The 25436-nt window shown below is 40.1% G+C and overlaps 1 protein-coding gene across 1 annotated transcript in view; it reads right to left on the reverse strand.

Moving 5' to 3' along the window:
• Positions 1 to 25436, reverse strand: part of rnf31 (ring finger protein 31) — a 49949-nt gene that overhangs the window by 12330 nt on the left and 12183 nt on the right. The window contains exons 3-19 of the mRNA XM_062404941.1: positions 24530 to 24676; positions 20231 to 20386; positions 19755 to 19811; positions 18516 to 18714; positions 18207 to 18420; positions 17973 to 18106; positions 17433 to 17605; positions 15515 to 15742; positions 15256 to 15432; positions 11398 to 11565; positions 11109 to 11294; positions 10348 to 10554; positions 10088 to 10261; positions 6325 to 6423; positions 4864 to 4953; positions 3499 to 3613; positions 2077 to 2189 (exon numbers count right to left, since the gene is read on the reverse strand). Coding sequence (XP_062260925.1) covers positions 2077 to 2189; positions 3499 to 3613; positions 4864 to 4953; positions 6325 to 6423; positions 10088 to 10261; positions 10348 to 10554; positions 11109 to 11294; positions 11398 to 11565; positions 15256 to 15432; positions 15515 to 15742; positions 17433 to 17605; positions 17973 to 18106; positions 18207 to 18420; positions 18516 to 18714; positions 19755 to 19811; positions 20231 to 20386; positions 24530 to 24676 — 2637 coding nt within the window. The remainder of the gene's footprint in view (positions 1 to 2076; positions 2190 to 3498; positions 3614 to 4863; positions 4954 to 6324; positions 6424 to 10087; positions 10262 to 10347; positions 10555 to 11108; positions 11295 to 11397; positions 11566 to 15255; positions 15433 to 15514; positions 15743 to 17432; positions 17606 to 17972; positions 18107 to 18206; positions 18421 to 18515; positions 18715 to 19754; positions 19812 to 20230; positions 20387 to 24529; positions 24677 to 25436) is intronic.

Raw genomic sequence — 25436 nt, forward strand, 5'->3', positions numbered from 1 at the left:
CTGAGTTGTCAAAATGTGCAATATAAAAAAAACTACTCTGCCTTGTGCTTTTATTGAGCCATAACTATTCCATAAGATGCTCTGTAAATAAAAAAACAATTACAATCTAAAATCCCATTCCTTCTACTGATGTCTCCCACTCCAGCCAATGTTGATGGTACCTCACCCTCACAGCCATTCCACAACTGACTGGTTAAGTGTCACACAAGCAAATCTGGCTAAGAGATCTCTCTATGAGGGAATCCACCCAGTTTTAATGCCAACTTGCATTCAAATTGAAGTCTCAATATGATGCCACAAGCTCTGCAAATTATCATCACTTGTGATTTAGAAGACAGTAGAAGCTGGTCCAGAAAAAAAGAATAAAAAAAAATCATCTCCTTAAAGTGGGGCTTAATGGAGCCCAAACACATCTTACTACAAGACCTGTACATTCACAAAGGAATAGACCACACTCCACCCAGATGCTCACGTGGTGAGATAAGTGTTCTGTTTAGTTCAGTTTACTTGAGCACGGTTCTTTCTTTCACTCACATTATTTTGCAAATGATAAAAACTAATGAAAGGTGGATGCTGAAGACAGGGTACATTAAGTGGGGTATTGACGTGGTATAAAGATTGTTAGGGACTTATTGATTATTTTATGGATTATATGTTTCAAGAAAATAAAAATGAGTGACAATGCGTTTCATTCAGTGGCTTTATTCAAAGTAAAGTTGTATGGCCATCTGTGCTCATAGTTAGAGAAGAAACCTGAATTCAGAATATCTCATGCACATTGAGAGCTTGTTAAGCATGAGTGATGGTGTTTTTTTAATGGATTGCATTGTATTTAGTCAGTTATTGAATATGTTTGATACTACATTGTCTTTAATAAAAAGGTTTAAGGCCATTTCTTGTCTGAATCATTTTTATCCTTGCAGTTTTGAAGGTTATCATTGTAAAATGCATACCGGTTTTAGTAATTTGCTCCTTGCAACGTTATACAGGAATACAGTAGGAAAGGTAAAATAAACTTTGCAATCAGAACAAAATGTATTATAGAGTAAAACATTTAAATACACAGTATTACGTTGTACGTCTTCAGGTGGAATGTGATTTATAAAGTGAAATTTGCCTTCAGGTGTGGGTGCACACGGTTTTATAAATCTGAATCTTTTTTTGTGATAAATCTGAATCTTTTTTTGTGTACGGCATTTTAGGCTTTTGTGCGCACGTACACTTTCAATAAGAATCGTACGCACTGTGGTATAAACGAGGCCCCTGAACTTTTTATTCATGATATTATTATCACATCTTATTATCACATCCGTCACATACATAAATCAGATCTTTGAAGGTTTGCTATTATTTCTTTACTTAGTTATTGTTCAAAATGTATATTTTCCTGACGTGCTGACGTGATTCGATCCAGGACCATGATTGAGGTGGCAGCTGATTGTTGATCACAACGGTGGATTGTGGACTAAGGTGGCATGTAACTGTGTTACAAAGTGTTTCTTCTAGTCAATGTGGTAAATACTGTTATTCTGTTTATGTTCTCAGTTACATGCAGCATCTATTGCACTTCTGTCCATCCTAGGAGAGGGATCCCTCACATGCAGCTCTCTCTGAAGTTTCTCTAGCAAGACTCCCTACTTGGGCATGGTTGGAACATGATGTATTATTCGGTCGTAATCCCATTTGACGCCATCTAGCGTATGACATAGAGGAACCACAACAAATCATGGGAGTTGTTTTTTTCCAGAGTTTTTGGGACGGTAGACATGCCAGATACCCAAATTAAAGTGTAGAAGCACTACAAAAGTGGAATTTTCATAATATGTCCCCTTTAAGAACAAACCAACCGTACAAAGATTTCATTTGCAACAAGAAAACATTAGTGGCAAATAACAAATCCTGTTGAATGAAAAATAAAAAATCTAATTTAACAAAAACAAAATATTGCAAAAATATTTAGTCTGAGTAATAATAAAGACTGATTAGGCGACCCTCATTTTATCTAATAAAATACAATATAGTCTGGATTACTAGTATGACAACAATGATGAGAATTATAGAATGAGTGAGACTTACAGTGTGGAAAGGGTTGTTGCAGCCACTGCAAAACTGGTAGCGACACTGAGAGCAGCAGAAATGCATACAGCCTCCTTTAGACAGTGCATACTGAAAGCGGCAGTTTGGACAGGCTGGAGCGTGGAGGGCAAAAAGGGTGAGAATGGAGAGACAGCACCGTTGTGGCATCGTAAGAGACCACACATAATATGTAGTTAAAAATGAATAAGGGTTAGAGGTTAGGGTTGGGGTCTTGCAATCATCCAAAACACTTCGAGTCATAAAATATTGTTATCCTAATCACTTTGCTCCCAGGAATATAGGCTCTCTTGTGGGTCCTAAAGTCTCGGCTACTAGGATATGTTTCTTTTTTTATTATTATTGTTTTTAACTGGTGATGCTATCATCATAATATATTACATCAATAATATCACTTTTATTATTTTCATTAAAACCAGTATGATAGAGCTTAAATAAGATAGATAAACAATTGTCTCTCTACAGACCCACACAAACAAGTAGACAGGCAGGCCGAGACAGACAGGAGCTTGTGAAAACAGCTGTTGTTTGTGAAGAGCAATAGTTGTAGTGAAGAGGGGAACTGGGATAAGGTTTGTGAGAGCAGTGGGCAGCTGGTGGAGAAAAATTGAGCCGTACAGATGTGGAGACAGGGAATAAGTCCCGGGTCAGATGGGCTTTACATCTCGCACACCATCTCCAAAACCAATTTCACGTCATTTCTTCATTGTACACACATTTTCATTTGTGTTTTTTTTTGTTGTTATTTTGTAATGTTTAGTGTCTCTTAGTGGTAAATTGTTTTTCTTTTGTTTATCTGTCACTGTTGTACTACTAAAACATGTTTATGAACTTCTTTGTGCCTTCTTTTGGAAACATCTTAGTCACAATACTGAAACGTTATTAGCATAAAAATAAGATTATTACAGACAGCATTATTTTGCTAACAATGACTAATCCTTTTGTTGTATTATTTATATTCTTCTTTTTCTTATTATTCTTCTTAATATTATTATTTAACTATTGTGATGAATTTATTATTACATGTTATGTGAATGATTTCATCAGACAAATAATTTTTTATGTGAAGTATGTAATAACTTCAAAGTGTTTTACATTTGAAAATAGCAGTTTAGTGGAGAATCGAGTGAGGAAGCACAATGGCCGTGGTGGTGTGCTGTTCCAGGAGTTTAGCAGCCTCTGTTTGACTAAGTTAGAGTGTAAGCTGGATGAAACCCCAGTGGAAACCACCCAATGGGTTATGGTTGTGTTTATGTTTCGTATTAGAATCATAAATCCAAATGAGCATATCACCTGCACTAGTACAGAATCACTTTCCCCTCAACTACTGCTGCAAGAAGTGTGTGTGTGTGTGTGTGTGTGTGTGTGTGTGTGTGTGTGTGTGTGTGTGTATGAGACACTCACTGATGCCGTTGTCTCTGAGGTATCCGGCCAGGCCCTGCTTCTGATACTCTGGATCATTTTCTCTCTTCCAGGACTGGTACTGTTCACAGGACAGACCGGCATGCTGAGACTCCCACTGCAGAGAAGATGCACAAATTACACTAGTAAAAGTCTTGCAGTGCTTTAAAAAGGTAAATAGGGAGGTAAAAATCGGTGTGTTTAACATTGTAGATACAGCAATAAACTATTTGGTACTAGTTCAGGTCAGTACATTTCATGACAGTTGTCACTCATATTTAAATCCTGGAAAGATGTGCGTGTGTGTGCCTATTTATAGTAAAATATAGAGCACTGTTCATGATGACAAGGCTTTAATTTGAAATGTCCACAGGTAAATGTTAAAAAGATAAAAGGTGACATTATACCCCGACTGTGGCCATTTGTAAATAAAATACTAAAATAACTAGTTATGGTTGACGGACAAGGATTTGTGTCCAAAATGAGGGAAGGTTCAAAGCTCCGAAACAGATGAGTCAACACACAGACATGTGGTGTATTAAGTCTTAAAGCCATTTGAAGATTATTTGTCACTCAACACAGAATCCTGACTGTCTTTTCAAGATACAGAAACTGCCCCTCATGGGGAACAGGTGGGCCTTGTACGTGTAGTACGTTTATGATTGAGCTGGGCAAGTATTTATACAAAAACAGTTCTTCACTTCATGCTCCAAAATGGAAAATGGTAAGTGGTATGTATTAATGTGTTTTCAACTTTACAATACAAGTTGCATTTACACATTCAAGCCACCATTTGAATCAACACCTATTCGAATTAGATTGACTCAAAGCTGAATATCAGAACCTTAATGAGGAGTTGGGTGGGGGTTTGGGAGGGTTTATTTCAGGATTACACTTTATCTACCTATAGAGGGACTTAATATACTGCGAGCTGAGTGTTATTTACGACCCTCTTCAGAAGTAAAGATCTGGAACACCACACTGAACCCATTCATTCTTTAATTTTTGCTTTACTTCTGACTGAAGTTTTTCTGGATATTTCCATAGTTTTATAACTTTGTACACTCCACTGAGCAGTGCAGATGGTATAGTGCTGGAATCTGGATCACTGCCTGTGTCCAATGCCTTCTGTTGATCTTATGTAACATGCCATTTCACATTTTGCCCTATCATTATTTGCGTTAATAATTTATTGGGCAAAGCTGATGAACTGTGTCAGGTCTTTCAGACTACTTGCGGCTCATAGCTTTGGTTTTTGCAATATCTGTTTTTTTTAGGCCATGGTTTTAATGAATTGGTGAAGAAGAAAATCTTAATGAGAGGGCAGCAACTATAGAAAGTCAACACACAGTAACGTTGAACACTTACAGGTTTTTTACACTGAGCACAGAAACTGTTGCGACACTGAAAACAGGTAACCTTCAGCTGGTCTCCATCATAGATAAACCCATATGAACACTGTGGGGAAGAGGAGAGTAGAGATCTGTATTATCATCTTAAAATAATACAGTGGCTTTGACTGCCATCGAATAAAACATAAGCTTATAACTTTAGACAATGTTACATTTGAAAATGGATCCTTGCGCGTTCACCTTTATTGAAAAGATGCACACAAATAAAATGCCACTGAGTTAGACAAACATGTGCAGTATCACTGAATCTACTTACTGTCTAGATTTTAGATACTGCCTTAATTGTACAAGTTTAACAACAAGCATAAAGAGGCGGGACTTGAGCACATAGAATGTGTGGGTTTCTCCATCTGCTACTTCGGTTCATGTAGGTTGGTGAAGATGAAGATTGAACAGAGGGTTTGGTATTTATTGCATTTGCTGTTATATAACAATGACTTGAGGAATGTCTCAGGATATCATTCTGGGTTATGCAGAGAGGCAGAAATACACACATCACATCTGCCTCTATACATATCTGACAGTTTAGCAGCAACTTTGTTGCAGTTTATTTATGAAATGCATAATGGTACTTACACTGCTGTATCTTATTTTATCTTATTGATTTGACATTTAGATCAAGATTTAGAGCAAAACTTAGACTAAATAGACATTGTATCAGCATCGTAAATATCAGCTGACAAAAAACTAACATAGTTTGTGTGTGTTTGTGTGTGTGTACTTGTACAGATATCTTTGTGAGGACCACTTGGAGGCTACATCTTACAGATTGAGGACATTTTGGCCTTTTCTCACTTTCTGAACCCCTTTCAATGGGCTGTATGAGGGGTTAGCTTTTGTTTTAGGGTTAGGATTAGGTGTTGGTTAGGTGTGGCAGTTAGTTTTGATGGTTAAGGTTAGGGTAAGGGGCTAGGGAATGCAATTTTTTATACAATGAGTGTCCTCACTAATATAGATGTACGAACATGTGTGGGGATAGGGATGGCTGTGTGTCTGTGCTTATTTAACTGAAGGAGCCCATATTTTAAAATCAGAGGCTGCAGATTCATCAGGGATTTAATGATCTAAGGGGAAATATTTTAATATAATATAAAGCTGCTGTGTAGAACTGATACTGAAAGAAATATTGATATTGATATGCATTCAGAGATCAACACAGACTGATTTACTGACATTACTACTTGAACCAAATATCAATGTTCATCTTAATGGCATTTAAAGTTCTACTAGTTGGAGGATGTTAAATTTGAATTCACAAGTGTAACAGGGAGAGGAGGGATTTCTGAGTTGTCTATTCTCAGCCAAAAGTATGAGACCCATAATAGTACTAAAAGCTTGCATATTCCGCTGCCAAGAAAAAAGAGCCCGTAATCTTATTTAGTGCTTATAAAAATTGTGAAACCCATCCTTTACTTACATGACAGCACCAGAGGAACTTGGGGTCCTTGATTAGAGCCTGCTCTGTCAGCTTCTTATGGAACAGTTCATAGACTTCTGGCTCCAGGCACTCTCTTAGCTTAAACATGTAAAACAATGATACAACCTGGATGTCAGAATATCAGCATTTTAAACTTAAAGGAAACATGACAGGAAAAAAGGAAATGACTTATGGTAACCCATTTACCGACAGTATATCTGTGCTTTAAAAATGACAAATAATACATGATCATGGATCATGTGCTTTTTGTACTTTGTTGTACACCGTGCGCCGTATGCAGAGAAAATAGGCAAGACCTTTAATCTCTAGAAGATTCTTTGCTAAATTTCACACTAGATTAAAATCTGTTTGGCCTGTTATCTTTTACCTTATTATGTTTTGTTCCTTAATATGGATGGGCTAGCTGTCAATGAGTCACACCCGGAACCCATTCACAAAAGGGCATGCAGCCAGGGCATGTCTGCATGTAGAGAGTAGAATTTTGAAATGTATGTACTTGCTGCATATAGAGAAGTGTGATAGGCACCCTGGTACAATGCCCAAGAGGTGTAGCACCACAGGTTGAGCGTGCTCAAAACCCAGATAGGGTGGGAACACCTGAGAGCACAGATACTGGAGCTGAATTGTGTCCACAATCCAATGGGAAATGATAGAACTTATCCAGTTCAATAATGTTTTGAATCTTGAAGCAAACAAACAACTTATGTGGAAAGTGTTTTACATTTAGATACCCAAACAACCCAGAATCTACTTGACTGCCTGAGGAAGGAGTCTCTCCGCTCTCCTGTGTTTGGAACTGAAACACCAAAGGGAAGCACAATGCTACCAATACCAGTTCTGGGGAAGTGAAAAGAGCTAAATCAAAGTTTAAGCTACCTAAAGAAGAAAAGGGGGAAAGCTCAGACGAGTCCATGGGCCTCATTTATAACCATTGCATTCGCAGAAAAACGGTGCCTGACAGAGAGAATGTGAGCACTTGTAGGCTAACTTTGACACAAGTACAAACATTTTAGAGATGCAGACATGAGGTGAAGAACGGAAGCCAGATTATTGATGCACTTCATTTGTAACGTTTAAGACAACAGAGTAATTTGTGCTTGTGTGACATAACTGTTCCATAAGAACCTTCAATTGAAAAAGATATAAAACAACTTACGATCAGATGCCATTAAACAGCAGATTTGCAGATCTGAGTCATTAATAGTTTTTAATATCTTAAGCTAAAGTACGTCATTAGGTTTTATTTAGTGTGTGTGGGAGTGTGTGTGTGTGTGGGGTGTGTGTGTTTGTGTGTACAATTGCTGCAGTGAAAAGTGCATTCAACCTGTGCTTTCTATCATTCTCACTCACTGTATTAACAGCAGCAGCAGTGTATCAGTGTATTTTCTTTATTAATGATCACTGCTGTGGCCGCCAAACAATTTATCTTTGTTCACCTCCACCTCTAGCCTGACGTGGTTATACACATAATTCTAGTCAGAATGTGAGTCTGATACCGCTTCGTTGGGCTCTGATTATGGGGCGTTTCAACCGAACCAGGGAAAAAAATGCCTCTTCGCTCAATTGGATGGACCTACAACCAATCAGAGCACAAGTATGTGACGTGTGTTAAGCTACGCATAGTTGTTGTCAACAGAACTCAACTGCACGCACGCTGGAAGAAGAAGAAGATCGGAAAAGCGATTTTTGCCGGTGTTTTAAAAATAATTTAAGGATACACGGACAACTTACCAACACAATCAGCATTTTAGAAAGAAACAGTAACGCCGGGTTCACACAGGACTAATCCCTAGCGCGCCGCATTTGGCTGTTCACACTGGACGCTGAAGCGCCGGGCAGCGCTAATTATATCACCCGTTGATCCAGTAGTATAAAAGCATATACTTACTTGTTGCTCCAACATTAAGCAACAGTGTCCCAACATTTGTCTTTTTTGGTGTTGTCTTTATACAACATGTTCTGAGGATCATACAACTCACTGCACTTCTCCATTTCAATTATTCATTAAATTTCATCCATTTTGAAGAACTTCTCCGCTGTTTGCTCCCTCAAATGTCGAGCCTATGTGGAGAATACGTAACCCCCCCCCCCCCCTCTCTCTTTTTATCTTATGACTGCTTTTGTGGCTGTAGTGGATGGGCAGAGGGGGACATTAAATAATGTCTTTGGTAAAATTGGTAAAATTAAAACTCCAGGACAACAGAAGGGGAATTCAAACAAGTTCTCTGTTTAGGATTACAACTCCACAACACATCAAACAAATCGTATCGCATTTGTCGGTCCTGTAAGAACTTAGTAACACAGTTGGAACGCGACATTCCGTGTTTAAAAAATGGACAGACGACGAAGGAGACCAGGCTGAAGAAGCGAGTTTGGTGACGTGGTTGATTACGTTACTGATCATCTGTCCATCATTGTATAAATCCCGCCCTGACAATTTGATTGGTCCGAACAGCTTCTGTTCGGGCATAGTTTCTCCCCAACGGAGCGATGCCAGACCGAACTTCCCGACCTCAAATGTTGATGGCAGGGCTAAGTTTGTCTGGCATCCAGGCTACTCCGCGTCACTAACAAACCCATCAAAGTCGCTGTCCTAAAGTTATGCTTGTAGAGGCAGATTCACATACTCACGTTTCCAGGTGGACTGTGATTTATAAAGGGAACATTGCGTTCAGGTGTGTGTGCGCACAGTTTTATAAATCTTTTTTATAAATGAGACTCCTGTCCTGCACCTCAAAACAGAAAGCGAGTTAACACATTCATTGATACAGGATGCAACCATTTACACAGAAAGAGATAAAACCGAATCATTAGTAGTGGCCCTGTTCACTTGCTGGGAAGAGATTTGAGGCACAAGTTTTTTTTCAACATCCTCTAAAAATGGTGTAAAAGTTTGTCCATCTTATGTAATGCATGCACTGTAGTATGATTATTAAATCCAGTTGTTATCTGATCAGTGGGGGCATGCACCTATAACTGCTAGCTCAGTGAATAGGGAGCTGCTAAAAATAGCGAACTGTTGCACTCAGAGCACACACATCTGATGATCTGCATTGCATTTTGCATTTTGGTGAGTAAAACCGAAACCTTGGAATCGAAAGATATGGGAACAAGGGTACAAAACTATAACCTTATTAATAATTGTAGACTAAAACATGGAGGAGGACCCACGTTGTGTTTTCTGTTTTGCAGCGAAGAAATGTTTCATTTGATGATTTGATGTAATCATGGCTGAGAAGGCTTCGCAGACAGCTCTCTCTCTCGCCGGTTGGAGCCGATTGTTGTTAATATTAATATTTGAGATTGGGGAGGCTCCAACTCAGTCAGTGGCTTTAAGATAATCTGTACCAAGTGACCTACAGACGGGAACACCCCTACGATTGTCGGATGGGGGGAAAGCTGGTCTAACATCGGCCCGATTATCCTCCAGTGATCAGAAGCCTTAGATATGATTTTTTCAGATATATTTAAAATGAATATTTGTAATTACTCCAATAGGTATTTTCTAAAAGAAACTTATATTTTTTTAGCAAATATGAATATATTATTTTATTCAGACCTCCATCCGTGTAAATCTGAGTGGCCTACCCTAATTATTTCTTTAGGGTGAATTCCCTAAGTGGAGCTGTCTGCATTTACAATTTCTCCTCTCCTCCCCTGCCACCTTATGATGTGACGAGGCACCCACTTTTAGAAGGATGTTACCTCCCTTAGTCCTTCCTAGCTCTATGTTTCTTCCTACCTGGATGTCAAGGGTGGAGAAATAGCTGTTCAGGTGTTCAGGATCATTGATGTTTGGCTCCCAGCACACTGGACACACCATGTCCCTGATGTGTTTGTCCCTTACAGCGATAGTGAAGTGCTGCTGGAAACAACCACAGCACACTGAACACTGGCATGATGTTAGAGACTGCATCTGAAAGGGAAGAGAGGGGGAAATGAGTGAAGATGTGCTTCTGTTTTTGCAGAACTTGTAGAAACATTTATTGTATCAGTCAGGACCTTGCTGTGGGGAAAGACAGAAAGGCAGATGGGACACTCTTTAGCCAGCACTCTCCTGATAAACTCCCTGTCATGGGACTCTCGTACAGCCTGCACAACATCCTCCAGTGAGTAAGAAGCAGTATGCTCCAGAAGAAGTGACAGTGCCAGCTCACAGCGACCCCAGCTCGGAAGATCATATACAGCAAGTAGCCTCCGACATATCTGCTGGAAGAGATGAAGGAATTATAAAAACCTTTGACCTTAAACTAAACAAGAATCATCAAAATGATGTAATGAAACACACTCTTGGTGTAACAATGTGATAACCAAGAGATGCCAACGCAGAGAACACTAAGGAAGCCAAGTGACGAAGTAATAATCAAGGTCTTTGATAAAAGAAGCAAAGGTCAGGCAAACAGGCCTACAACACAAGCCGAAAAATCCAAAGGAAGAAGGCAAACAATCCAAAAACCAGAAAAAAGGCTAAAGTCAAACTGGTAGCCTAAGTGATGTTGAGGTGCAAGTGTGAAGATTGCAGTGGTGGGGAAACAATGGGAGGAAGTGAAGCTGGAGTCCCTCTGCAGAATGTGTAAAAAACTACATGAAACAGGAAGATACAAACTAAAAAGAATGATAGTTAAGGAGCAGATGTTACTGACAAATTGAATTCACGTCATGACCTTGGTGCCTCCTGCTGGATAGTAGGAAGGTGGTGAGGCTAAGGGTGATGTCCTTCACCATGCTGTCTAAATTAATATGGCTGAAGATTGGACTCTCACCTGTTTGTCAGGCTGATGGATGTCTAGTGGAGGTTCGGCTTTTTCACTCCAAATACGGTTGTGGAAGGGCTCCAGCAGGGGTCTCTGCAGAAGGGCCAGTGCTCCTCTTACCTCACCACCACTCTGTTTCAAAACCTCATGGCAGTGAGACTCTTCTCTGAAGCCCAATGCACACAGCTCCTTTATCTGAGGGAGTAGGGTAAATAAAAGTAAAGATACCATGTCTCGACAGAAAGAAGACTAGTATAGTCAATTGTTCAATTAGCCAAAAAAATTGAGATAATGTCACCTTGGCAAGTCTCTCTCTAAGTGCTTGTCTGGCTGCTCTCTCTGAGTCTCCGCCTGCTGTCAGCCAGGCTTGCTTAGCCTCTGCTCTGGACAGCTGGATCCCACTTTCGGTCTCTGCAGAGTTCTCCTCTCTCCAAGCATCCGCAACAGGAGCGACACTTGACCTGCTCTGTGTTAGAGGACAGTTAATCATTATCAGAAATCCCAGCTGACAGTCACAGTCTGAGGAACATAAAGGTTTAAGAAATATTCTTCTGCAGAGCCGGACAGCCCTCACCATTCCGGATGTACACATGTACGAGTCATGGACCTTTTAGATCTACGTGTGTGCCACCAGTTTGACATACGCATACGCTGAAAACAAAGATAAACGAACTCTATTAAGGCTAACAACATTATTACATCACATATATATAAATACCAGTGGCGTTTCTACATTAGGGGCACGTGGGGCACTGCCCTACCAGATCCAGATGGCGCTGTTGTGCAGAAGGCTCAATACATCTGTACTTTGTGGCAAAATATATTTTATTTTATTTTATAAGCAAAATAGCATGAATTCGGTGAGTAAACTTGACTCACAAGCATTATAGTCTTGTTTTGAGGTCATTTGATTTGTGTGTGTGAAATGCTGCTCTCTGCTATCCGTCTCTGCTCTTTGGGGCAGCGGCGCAAGCTTAGGACTGTTGCCATGGAAACACCAATGAGCGTGAACCACATAGGCCAAAGTTAACAAGCGGAGATGGGGCACTTTCAGATGTGCCCCACGAAATCTGCCTAGCAACTCGACTCAATAATGGGAAACGCAACTCCAACTCCTGGCCTGTTGCCTGCTCGGCTTCACCTGAGCTAACAGGCTAACAGGCTATTCCCCCGCTGTGGCTTAGGGGTAGAGTGGTCGTCCTCCAACCTGAAGGACGGCGGTTCGATCCCCAGTCATGCCATCTGCATGCCGAAGTGTCTTTGGGCAAGATGCTGATCCCTGAATGGCCCCCCATAGAATAACAAAGTGCTACGAATAGATGCACTGTATGAATGAATGGGTGAATGAAAATCTGTACTGTTAAGCACTTTGAGTGGTCATCAAGACTAGAAAAGCACTATATAAATACAAAACCAAACCAAAACCATAGTTCTCCGGACAGAGAAGCTAAAGATGTCTGCGCTCCTGTATATGTGGTAAGTAAAGTTAAGTATTGTATTTATTTGTTAATAGTGATGAGCAGGTATCGGTGTCTCTGTACCTGGCTTGTTACTTGACTACGTTACACAGATTATTATTCTCCAAAAAAAGATTTACTGTGATCAACTGAAATGTGAATATTTAAAGTCACATCTGCATTGTAAGAGCAGCTGTTTAAAGTAGCATTACATCTCCTAAATCTCTTTATTCAGAGTATTGATGTTGATGTGTTGTAAAGTGTTACAGTGAAAACTAAACTATATTCAGTTTTTTACATCGTTCATTTTATCCACCACCTATTTCCTAAACTGAAATGATTATAATCTGATGAACTAAGTAATAAACTTTTATTTTGACCATGTAAAAGTCTGTTAAGGAGTTAACCTGGCACATGTATGTTTTTGGAGCTGAAGTTTTGTTTAATAAATTATGCTTGTTATTTGAGCTATGTGTCTGTCTAATCTTTTTACTTTGTTGCAATCATTTTACTTTAATGCTGTATTATAGGTAACATCTTTGTGTCGCGCTGAGCACTAAAGCATGTGAAATGTATTTGAAATAGGATTTCTGCTCCCTGCTGGCACTCAAAATGAAGCTCATAGTATATCTTACTGGTCTATATAGACCTACTGCTTATAATAATCAACTACCTCTATTTTTTTTACGGAGACATGACGTCATACAAAATTGCCCCACCAGAAATTTCTGGCTAAAATCGCCAGTGATAAATACTGTAAATTTTCCTTGTCTTCTATTTGTGGATATTGACTTTTTAAATCTATTTAAACATTTATTTAATTTAAACCAACCATAACCCCACTTAATTTTTTAAGTACAGCAGCATAAGGTTCTCTAAAAGTGTAAACGTAGTGATTTAAGTGATAAAGTGCAAACAGTACAAGAGACAGTTTGTTGCAGAAGTAAACATACAACAACCCACTCCTGTAGATACATGCTGCACAACATCAGGATAGTACATCCCCTTCTCACTCAGAAGATTCTGGTCCAGGCTCTGGTCATCTCACGCTTAGACTAATGCAACTCCCTCCTGGCTGGTCTACCTGCTAGTGCTATCTGAGCTCTGCAGCTCATCCAAAATGCAGCAGCTCAACTGGTCTTTAACCTACCTAAGCTCACTCACACTACTCTGCTCCTCCGCTCCTTTCACTGGTTATCAGTGGCTGCCAGCATCCACTTCAAGACACTACTTGAGTACTGTGCTGTGAATAGATCAGGTCCAATCTACATCCAGGACATGGTTGAACCTTGCAACCCCGCCCATTCACTCTGGTCTGCATCTGCCAATTGGCTTGCAGCTAGCCACTCAACAAAATCATGACTCTTTGCTGCCCTGGCTCCAAAATGGTAGATTGAGCTCCCGATCGACATCAGGACATCAGAAAGTCCACATATCTTCCGCCACAGACTAAAGACAAATGTCTTCGGACTACAATTCGGATTAGAGAATGATGAATAATAACCAATTTATTTATATTTATATATATACATATATATATATATATATATTAGTGCCGTCAAACGATTAAAATATTTAATCGTGATTAATCGCATTTATCTATTCTAAATGTCCCTTCATTCCTTTTTTTTCCATAATTTTGTTTTCGTTTTAATGCTCTTATCAACATGGAAAAGTGGATTGGCTTGCTTTATGCAAATTTTTTATTTGATTGAAAAACAACATTGCCAAACAGGACGTTACTAAATAAAACTATAAAGTGCACATTTCAGGTAAACAAGGACCTGTAGTGCAGTTAAACCATGGCTTAATATTTTCTTTTTTTCAAGTTTGCTGTGAACATAGCAGTCAGGCCTCTTATTTCAGAAACAATGAACCGTAACAGTTAGGTTACCATTAGAAGGTAAGCCTACTACTTCTTTGCTATCAGCCAGCTACTCAAACAGACAAGCAACCAAATAAAAAACAAATAAAATACACAGGCAAGTGTCGGCCTACTTTGAAATAAATTAAACACAGAACTTTGTAGGGCTATTTGAGTCCTCCCCATATTTGTGGTAAATGTATGAAATAAGAAGTACCCTATTTTTAAATAAATAAAAACATAACAAATAAAAACATATATATATATATATATATTAAGTTTAGTTGCACTTATATGGCACTTACATGTAACACTTGTAGTTTGGCTTTTTGAGGCAAATTGTACTTACTTGATATCTTGCCGTTCTGAGATTGAATGCATATAATTTAAACCGCTTTTGATAAAAGTGTAAGCCACAAGACATGTAATGTAATGTAATTAATCTGAAGCAGCTATATGCCTGTACACGTGCACTTACACATACACACAGATATATACATATATATTGTGCTTCTTTAAAGGAAACATAAACTTACAGAGCTTTTCTTTGACTTTGATTTGGGCACAAAGATGGACTAAACAAAGATGGAAATCTGAGTGGAGATACAGAGTTCTGCTTAAAGCTGTTCCCTATTATGCCACCAATGTATTGTTTGGTCTGTCATAATTGCTGAAATTAAGCTTCAGTATAGATGATCTTATATAATATGAATACTAGATATTCAGTTTCCTTCTATTAGTTGGTCTGGAACTCCTTCATGTGTAGGTCTAAAATGGTGGGGGGTATGGGGTCTCCTGTTCTTCAGATCGATATTGCTGAGAGAAGCATACTGACTGTGTGCTGTGTTGTAGTCTTGTCAGACTTAGGGGATGCCGCTACCAACATCCTGATCTGGTCTAACAGCGGAGGAAGCTCTGACTTTAACCACTTGTAGGGCAAGATGCTGCTGTCTCCTGCCACCCTCATGCTTGTGTATACCTCTTCTGGACTCATTCCTTTCTTCTCCCCATCCTGATGCACACAAAAGATACAAATAAACAACCAACTGAAGTGTATACCACAGGAAGGTTAAGAGGTGATGGAGGTGACTTGCTCTTATCAGTTGAATCAACTTAAGCCCCTCCTCTTTCAACAGCCTCTGTCTCCAGCAGTCTTCAGGGGCAGGCTTTTTGGGTTTGATTGGCAGGGCAGGGACCCGTCTGACAGGAGAGGGAGGGCGGAGCTTCACAGGCAGGGGTGCAGGCTCTGGACGAGCCAGGTCACACATGTCACACACTGTAGCAGGAGTATAGTTCAGATATGTACAGAACTGACACACCCACTGGAGAGAAAGAGAGAGGGAGAGAGAGGGAGTTATAGATTTCTGGAAGAATGTGTCATCTCTTCTGTGTGAATTACGTCAGGCTGTAAAAGTTGTAAAGCAGTACAGTTATCTTGGGACTGTAATGATGACAAGCTGACCTTTGAGCATCACGTGGATGCTCTGTGTAGGAAAAGTCATCAGCGCATATTTTTTTACGAAATCACTTTTATCAAAATATTTTCAGCTCCATTTCTTAAAGTTGCTTGATTTCTCCTGGGATCCTGCAGATTGAGGTTATTCTAAAACTCCCTGGCTCATGATACCTCCACTAAACCTGCAAACAAAACAGTGGCTCCCATACAAGCAGCATATGTTGTGGTAGAGCTCAGAGTTGGTTGTTGTGTAGACCAATTAGATGGAGCGGTGTGGCCTAGGGAGTATAGTGGTTGTTCTCCAACAAGAAAGTTGCCGTTTCACTCCCCACTCTTCCCCATCTGCATGGCGAAGTGTCCTTGGCAAGATACTGAACCCCTAAATGGCCCCTCATCAAATGTTGAGTGTACTTATTGTAAGTTGCTTTGGACAAAAGCGTCAGCCAAATGACATGTAATGTGCCTTGACACAGCTGGTGGCTGATCTACGCACCAGATAAGGCACATTTTGTTAACATGCTGCTTAACAAATAATATTGCAATGAAGGAAAGTATTCACAATAATTTCATCTTTATTTCAGTGAACAGTGCACAACCCACACTTTACCAGAAAGGCTGTAGTTGGCCTCTTTATCCCACTTCATAGGCTGCCTAAAATTCAAGACTTTGCAGTCTGGATTTCTGAAAGATGGACTTCAATCCCTGAACTTGTAAAGTTCTTCTTTTTACTCTTTGATGCTATTGTTATGAATGAATACTTCCGTAGAATAAATATATATGTATGTAAATATGTGCATGCTAAGGGTCATCATCACACTTTTCTGAAATAAGAACAGTTTGCTGAATCTGACTGGCGCCTGGATGATCATTCTGCTCTGGCAATGTAAGATAGTCTGCTGTCTGCTCTAATGGTAAATGGACTGTGTTCATAAGATGCTTTTCCAGTCTTTTTGTCCACTTAAAGTGCTTTACATTACAAGATTCATTCTTTCATTTATCTATCTATCGCATAGGGAGAAAAGCTTTGTTTTCTTAAAACAATCGCATCCTGGTCTTGATGGCTCTAAGACCAGGATGCAGCAACGGAGAACCTCATTACACCACTGTCCTAGAAATGTGCAATTCTCAGCAAAGCATACACCACAAACACAATAACATATATGCTGGCTGTTAGAATGCAAAACCTCGATATTTTCTGTGTGTAGATTTTCACCTTGGAGATCATTAAAAGTTATAACAGACCGTAAAGGGGGGGGGGGGGGGGGGTCTGTGAAGGTCCTGTGAGTCAGACCAGGAGCAGAAGAAAAAGCTTATAAGCTATTATAAAACCTTTTGAAGTGGACATGAATGTGTGAATAGTTGTTGAGACAATTCAGCAAAAACTGGTCTGATCAAACATGTGTAGACAGTAGGCATAAGCCTGCCATTGGCCACGTATTAAACACAATACTCTCTTACATTTGTGTGAGAGTGACACTAACATTCCTGGAACCGAGGCTATGAACAAACTTGACAAGCATCACACACACACACACGTACAGACAAACCTAACTGACCTGGCTGTCGGGGTCCCCAGGCATGCCCAGCACTGGTGCTGGCGGCCTAGGAGGGTTGATAGGTTGGTGTGATGGGGTCATTGGAGGTCGTGTGGCCAAACGAGGTCTTTCACACACCTCACACAGAATATTACTGGCAGAATTCACCATTGTACAGCTCTTACATTGCCAGTCTGAGAAGGATACATTGCATACAAAACACACACACCCACAAACACCCACACACACAGACACACACATTGTTAATGAAACTCAGCAAAGATGGCCTGAGAGTTGGGCCAACCCAAAATGACTACAAATGCCTAATTTCACATACATACTACTGGTTGAACTGAAAAATGTAATAATACATACATAATCACGCAATACATAATATTATTACACCTTTCTCCAGTGTCACAGCTGAAGTAGAGAGTGAAGGGTAGAAGCCACCGATTAATATGTTCATTATTTTACTTCATTTTGTATGTCAGGGATTAGAAAACTAGAACATAGTAGAATGAAAGGGGTGGGATCACTGCAGCAACACAAAACACTGACCGGTGATTGTTGTAGACTGAGATTCCTCTGCTTTAGAGCTGATGGATTCCAAACGAGGGCGCTCACAGTCCAAACACAGCACATCCTGGACGGAGTTGACTTTAGTGCAGTTAAGGCAACACCATGTGGAAGAACTGACCCAGGGGAACAGAGAGTGACTGTTATGATTTATTTACCAGCCACGTAAAAACAGTAATGGTGTTTCACTAGCATGCTAGGACAACTGATACGGACCTATGATTGCTTCTGTTTTTGGATGGTGATGCTGATGATGATGCTGATGATGATGATGATGAGGATGATGATGAGGATGATGTGACAGCTGTTCGACGGTGGTGGGCTCTCTCAGTGTAGGAGTGGTACAGTCTGTCACATTCTGAGCAGAGACCCTGGAGGCAGGTGAGGCAGTGGGCAGAGATTCTGAATATTCCACAGATAGTGCAGTTCTCTGAAACAGAGTTAACAAAACACTATACCAAATTGCCACATCATTACTTAATTATTATCAAGAAGACCCAGCATGATAGAAGTTTCTCTGCTTACCTGGGTGTTTGTTTGAAGAGGTGGAAAAGTCTTGAATGGACCTGAGACTTTGGTGGTTGGAAGACAGGGAGAGGCCACGACTGCTCTCCCTGAGGGAGTGGTGGTGGACGGGGAAAGCTAAAGACTTGGTCTGATTATCAGAGTGGCATGATGTGGCAGAGGAGTGGTAGACTACAGCATCAGTATTAAGGCCCACATCCTAAGAGAAGATAAGAGAGGTCATCATAATTTTCAAAATAAAACAAAGTTCATCAGTGCTATAATATACTATGAAACATTTGGTGGCAGATAGGTGTTAGAACATGTTTGCCACTAACCAGCAGTTTGGTGGTTCCAAACCTGGCTCCTCTTGTGCGCATGCCAGTGTCAATAGCAGGATAATAAGGGGAATATAATTATCCCGGACTGATCCCGGATTTAATAAACATTTAAAAAACAAAGGTTTATTGATAGCAGGTAATTGAAGCTAGATTTTGTTTTTATAACTAGTAAAAAGGGCCATAGAGTGGTAAGTAATTGTCCTCATAGAGGACTTTATTTTATATAACTCTGAATTGCTGATTATTTTCTATACACATTCATTAATGTGGGGGCGGCTGTGACTGAGGGGTAGAGTGGTCGTCCTCCAACCTGAAGGTCGGCAGTTCGATCCCCAGTCTGACCAATCTGCATGCCGAAGTGTCCTTGGGCAAGATGCTGAACGCCAAATGGCCCCTCATAGAATAACAAAGTGCTGCGAATAGATCCACTGTATGAATGTGTGTGTGAATGGGTGAATGTAAAACTGTACTAAAGCGCTTTGAGTGGTCATCAAGAATAGAAAAGCGATATATAAATACAAAACCATTTACCCCACCTCCACAAGTCCTCATAAGTCTTTTGGGTTCTCTCTTTATCCCCTTTTCAAAATTGGTTGTACATGTAAGATATTTATGTATGTATTTATAAATATATACTGTATATGTAATAGTAGAACATGAAATGTCGCATTTTATTTTTGAAGGACTTTTTGTTTACTTTAATTAAAAACCATGATGAAAGAAATGGCCATCAAAACAATGGAATTAAAAATAAAATCTATTTTGCTTTCTGCAATAAGAAACAAAAAGTCAAAGCTGTCCACTGTGACAGCAGGAAGTCAGCCAGTTCAGAACCCAGGAAATCAGAAAACCTTTGGTATAAATGTAATGTTATAAATGTAACGAGATGACGTTATGGTGGTGGCATGATGGACTCTACCTTGTGTCTCAATGTAGGAATGACTCTCTCGTAGAACTCAGGGTGGGGGTGAGCCTCCTGGGAAGAAACCAAATCAGGTTATCATCTGTGTTTTATTCATACTGTATGTGCATACACATGAACCAGACCAGAACCACTGAAGAAAACACACCATACTGACGACGAACATTTTGAAAATGTTATCCTGCAATGATTACAACACTGTTCACTGTTTCACAATCACACTAACATCACTATTACTGACTGAGGGATTTGGTTTGCATCTGTCTGTAATGTCAAGGCTTCAAACAACGTTATGACACACACACACACACACACACACACACACACACACACACACACACACACACACACACACACACACACACACACACACACACACACACACACACACACACACACACACACACACACACACACACACACACACACACACACACACACACACACACACACACACACACACACACACACACCTTGATTAGCATTTCTAGTTCTGTCCTCAGACTCATGACTTCAAGTGTTACTGCAGCAACTCGGCCCACATCAGGATCAGTGACATCATCAGGGAAGCTGAGTCCATCTGCCTGCTGATTGGAGTAACCATAGAGAAAGAGCACTGCCCGTCCTCCCTGGGAGTAAAAAAACAAACAGCGTATAATATCAACAAAAGCTGTTTTTATTATCTTTTCCAAATAATTTAGTATGACATGAGACTCTTGTTTTGATCTGGAAACTAATAATATGATTTTACTAAAATGTGGGAGCCACAGAGGCCTTGGAGGAGGACTCAGAGCAGTCTCCTTGTTTCACAGAAGAGTGATCATTGCACAAAACTGGTCCAAGTGTAATAAGAAAATATGTACAAAGCAAAAGAAACAAAACAATAATCAACTCAATTTAACTTCACACAACTCAACTCAAAATTAAGCGATTTATATGAAAATTACATGAACATAGAACAAAGGTTCCTTCCACTTGAAAGCAACTAAAAACCTCTTTTATTTCAATGTGACCTTCTCAAGCTCTTTACAGGCTCTCTATGAGCACAGGAAGGCATTCCCCGCAAACAGTTAGTGGTGCAGGCACCACTAGGCAGTGCATTGCATGGCGCAACGCGCCACTACATATTACTATTCTGTATACTTATTATTATTATTATTCTTACTTCTTCTTCTGTAAAATTTCGATATGCTTCTCCTCCCACAAATTTTTCCGCACAATCACGAGACCAACAAATAAATCTGCGGATTTACGTCGATTAGTTTGCTATTATTCAGATTTTTGATTCGTCCCCCGGTTCGCTCAAAAATCGTGATAACGCAACAAAAAACGACAAATGGGACTCAAGGTCTCTCTACCAAAAGAGCGAGAGACTGAAAATCAGTGTTTTCAGACCCTTTTTTCGTCACTAAAACTGCTCTCAAATCCCCAAACGGAGGTCCTCAGACATGATTTTTAGATATTTGAGGTCGTGAGACTGTTTCCTTCGCAGACATGTCACTCTCAAATCTCTCGGACCTTTGCTTATATACGCATCGAAAAATCGAGGAATTATTTCCGGATCCTTCTCCCATTGGAGCCCAATGTTAACTCTGAAGATTTTTCTGAAAAGATTAAAACTGAAAAATAAAACGTATATCGCCCCCACGGCTCCATTTCTCAGCTCTCACGAATAAAAACTATATCTGGTTGTAGTGTAAAGTCTTGTGATTCTCAAAATGTTTTCATTTTCCATTTAGGACTGATAGTTTTTGAGTAACAAGTATTTGTTTGATGACGGTGCTAGAGTGTGAAAAAATGTCTCTTCCATTAAAAGTAATGATAAGTCTCGGAGGAGAATTTATGAAATGAGAAGTACGTATCTAAACTGCTCACACAGGCTAATTTTTTGACTCTAAACAATAATATAGATATGTCCTTGTTCGTCCAAGCCTTGTGATTCTCACTGTGTTTTCATTTTTCGGATAGGAGTTATAGTTTTTGAATTAGAGCATTTTGTTCGAGACGTTCTCCTGAGGTCCGATGTCTCCCTCTCTCACGCCGCACCTGGCGTAATCAGCGAGCCACACACGCAGAGGGAGGGGGGCCAAAGGGGGAACAGGGGACAGTCAGATCTATTTTTAGACTTCACAGGTGTTAATCAACACAGCAGGTAGAGCATTCAGAGGAGCAGAGGGACAGTAACTCAAAAACTGTTGAATTCTTTAAATAATCAACTGTCAATGATATCTTAAGTCAATGTGTTCATTTTCCAGATAGGACTTATAGTTTTTGAGTTACAAGTATTTGTTTGGTGGAGATTTATGAAATGAGAAGTACGTTTCTAAACTGCTCATGCAGCCTAATTTTTTTACTCTAAACAATAATATAGATATGTACTTGTTCGTCCAAGCTTTGTAATTCTTATGGTGTTTTCATTTCACGGGTAGGAGTTATAGATTTTGTATTAGAGCATTTTGTTTGGGACCTTCTCCTGAGGTCTGATGTCTCCCTTTCATTCCCGCACAGCTGGCGTAATCAGAGTCACACACGCAGACGGAGGGGGGACGGTCAGATCTATTTATAGAATACTTCACGGGTGTTGATCAACACTGTAAGTGCTGCAGTCAGAAGAGCAGAGGCACAGTGACCCAGAGGTGGCCAGTTGAGGTCCCAGTGTGGGCGGGGCTTAAATTGTTTTTTTTTATTTTCATTGTCTTTCAGGGGGGAACTGTTGTATTGCAATGTGATTGGCTCTTGATCAGATTCCTGTATTAGTGTGTATGAAGTGATAGTGATAGCGCCACCTGGTGGTCGTTGTGAAAATGAAGTTTTAGCATCGCCCCCAAAATTCTGTCACATGATCAAGTCAGGACTATTACTGCATACACATTATTAGTGATAGCGCCACCTAGTGGTCTGTCTGAAAATGAAGTTTGTGCAATCGGTCCCAAATTGAACAACCTTCATTAGATTCAAGACCTGAACAGATATATAAGTGCGTATGCAGAGATAGTGATAGCGCCACCTAGTGGTTGGTGTGAAAATTAAGTTATAGCAATCGCCCGTCACATGATCAGAGCCCTGTCCTGAAGAGGTCAATGAGTGTGTATGCAGTGTTAGCGATGGTGCCACCTACTGATCAAGTCTCTCTCTCTCTCTTAAACCAGTCTCTCTCTCTCTCTTTTTTATACTAGCCATTCTCCCTCTATGGGTCTCTCCTTCTCTGGGTCTGTCTATCGCTCTCTTAAAGCAGCCAGTCTCTCTCTCTCTTTCTCCCTCTCTCTCTCTCTCTCTCAAATTGAGACAGTCTGTCTCTCTTCCCCAAAAAACAAAAGTCTCTTTTCGACCCGGACGCAGAAGGCACTCATTTCGAAATTTCTCGGCAGGAGGAATTTTCTAGTTATGAGTCTCTTGTCTGAGAAAGCTTGGCTTGGGCTATGGTCATGACGAGCAGTGATTTACCCATTTGCAATTCTTTTCAGTCATTTACAGCCGAGATGCTCAAAGGTAAGGAAGCAAGTGACCGGCTACTTTCCTTACATCAAGGCTCAGGTTCCGGGTCAACATATTCAATTGATTTCCGCATTCTCACAGTTGAGAGCGGTGGGATGAGAGAGAGTTACAAGGGTTTTTTCTTCGGGGGTTAAGTCAAGATTTAAAGGATGAGCTAGCTGCTAGAGATAAAACCTCCTCCTTAGATTAGTCAATTTCCTTCCTCCTCCCTTCTCTCAGCCCCAAGTACCCTCGCCACCCTGGAGAGTCGACTCCTCCTCTTTCACCTGCAGGACTATCCTCCTCCAGGGTCTCTCCGCAGACAGCCTCTTCACCCCTCAGCACAGAGAAACCCATGCAGATGGGAGGATTAGGCTCACCCCTGCAGAACATCAATGCTGTTTCCTCCAGTGGCTCTGCATCTTCTGTTCTAGCCCATTGTCCTGTTCTGCCAAAAGAGCAGGCTCATCAGCCACAGGTGGGGCGCTGGTAAGCCACTCTTCTGTCATTTCATCCCCTTCCAATCATATTCAACTTAAAGGTACTGTGTCCTGGTTGTAAGTTTCCTTTCCTCTTCAAGTTTAGTAGACTCCTGTGCAGATGACAATTTGATTGACTCTGACTTTATTTCGCAGTCTTACCTATCCTCTGAGCCCCTTCCTGAACCCATGGATGTGTTTAACCCTCGACGGGAGGTTCTTGACCGTGTCACTTAATTTACATTCCCAGTGTCACTACTACTTTCTCGTAACCATCACAAGACTATTTAACTTTTCATTATCCCATCACCTACTTCACCGCTAATAGAACCTCACTAGGGTTTATTCTACCTGTTACGCAGGTTATCCTGTGCCTTGTTGTGTCCGCAGCGTTTGGTTTTTATTTCCATGTGCTCTGCACACGTGCTGTCCTTTGGATCCAGAATCCTAATGCAAAACATTCAGGGCTCTGCTCTCTGACTACTCTCATTTTCTGCACATACTAAAAAATATACAGAATCACATTTGTGATAATAATCAGTTAAATATGGTGCATGACTTCGAAGTCTCACTGGGATGATCATCAATCAATCAATCCAATTTTTTCTATAGCCCGTATTCACAAATTGTCTCAAAGTGCTTAACAAGGTGCAACATTCCCTGTCTTTAACTCTCAACAAGAGTAAGGGAAAACTACAAATAAAAAACATTTATAGATACTTCATTGGCATGATGATGATTTGAAAATATTTACTCAGGAGTTACATGTATTATTACTCACTTTATTATTATTACTTTACTGTAATATCTTTTTTATACCTGAATAGCATCAACTGTGGCTCTGAACACTGGATTGTTGTGTTTCACAGTCCTCCAGTATTTAGGCCTGTTGGGATTTGTCAAGTTGCAGCCATACTTTTCCAGGATGTTCAGTGCTGTAGACAAGCGCTGGAGAGATGCAAGGGTCTGAAAAAGCACAGAGAACAGTACATGATGTAGCCATAGGTTTAATCGTTTTAAATGTTCAAGTTACATCTGAAAAACACATCACACCATAACTGTTTGGCTCTGTGCAGCAAATTCCACCAGAGGACATGGGATTTTGCACCAGTCAGAATGATTTAAGATTAAGATATGTTTATTTATACCAAACACATACACAGACATGCACAACACAAAGTAGTTTTTTGCATGTAAAAGTATTTTTTTTTGCTTTGAACTTAATCAACTGTTCAACTTAATCAAATTGATTCAGGTAGAAAAACGTATATCATACATTAAGTTTAGTCTTAAAGTTTAGTCTCAAACATATTTGAGTGTTATATTACATTATATATGTTTTATTTTTAATGTCATAAACATTGTAGAAAAGCCATCATGCCAAGAAACTACACCAGGAAGACAACCTGGGGCAGAACACCCCTCGCAGAGATGGAGAGTGCAGCCGCTGAGGTCATGCAAGGAAAGAAGTCCTTAAGAAAAGCTGGAAGGGATAGAAATATCAATAAGACAACCCTCCAAAGATTCATAAAGAAAAAAGAGAAAGGGAAAGTAAATTCAGTAGCCTGGGATGCAGTAGCTGAGGTAAAGAGAATATTCACAGATGAGATGGAGGAGGAGCTTGCAACAACTAGCTGACCAGTTCCATGGCCTTGCTCCATCTAAGTGCCGTGAATTATTATTTGAATACGCAGAGAAAAACAATATCCCTGTCCCTGCCAATTGG

This window comes from Platichthys flesus, chromosome 14 (assembly GCF_949316205.1).
Source record: "Platichthys flesus chromosome 14, fPlaFle2.1, whole genome shotgun sequence".
NCBI lineage: Eukaryota > Metazoa > Chordata > Actinopteri > Pleuronectiformes > Pleuronectidae > Platichthys > Platichthys flesus.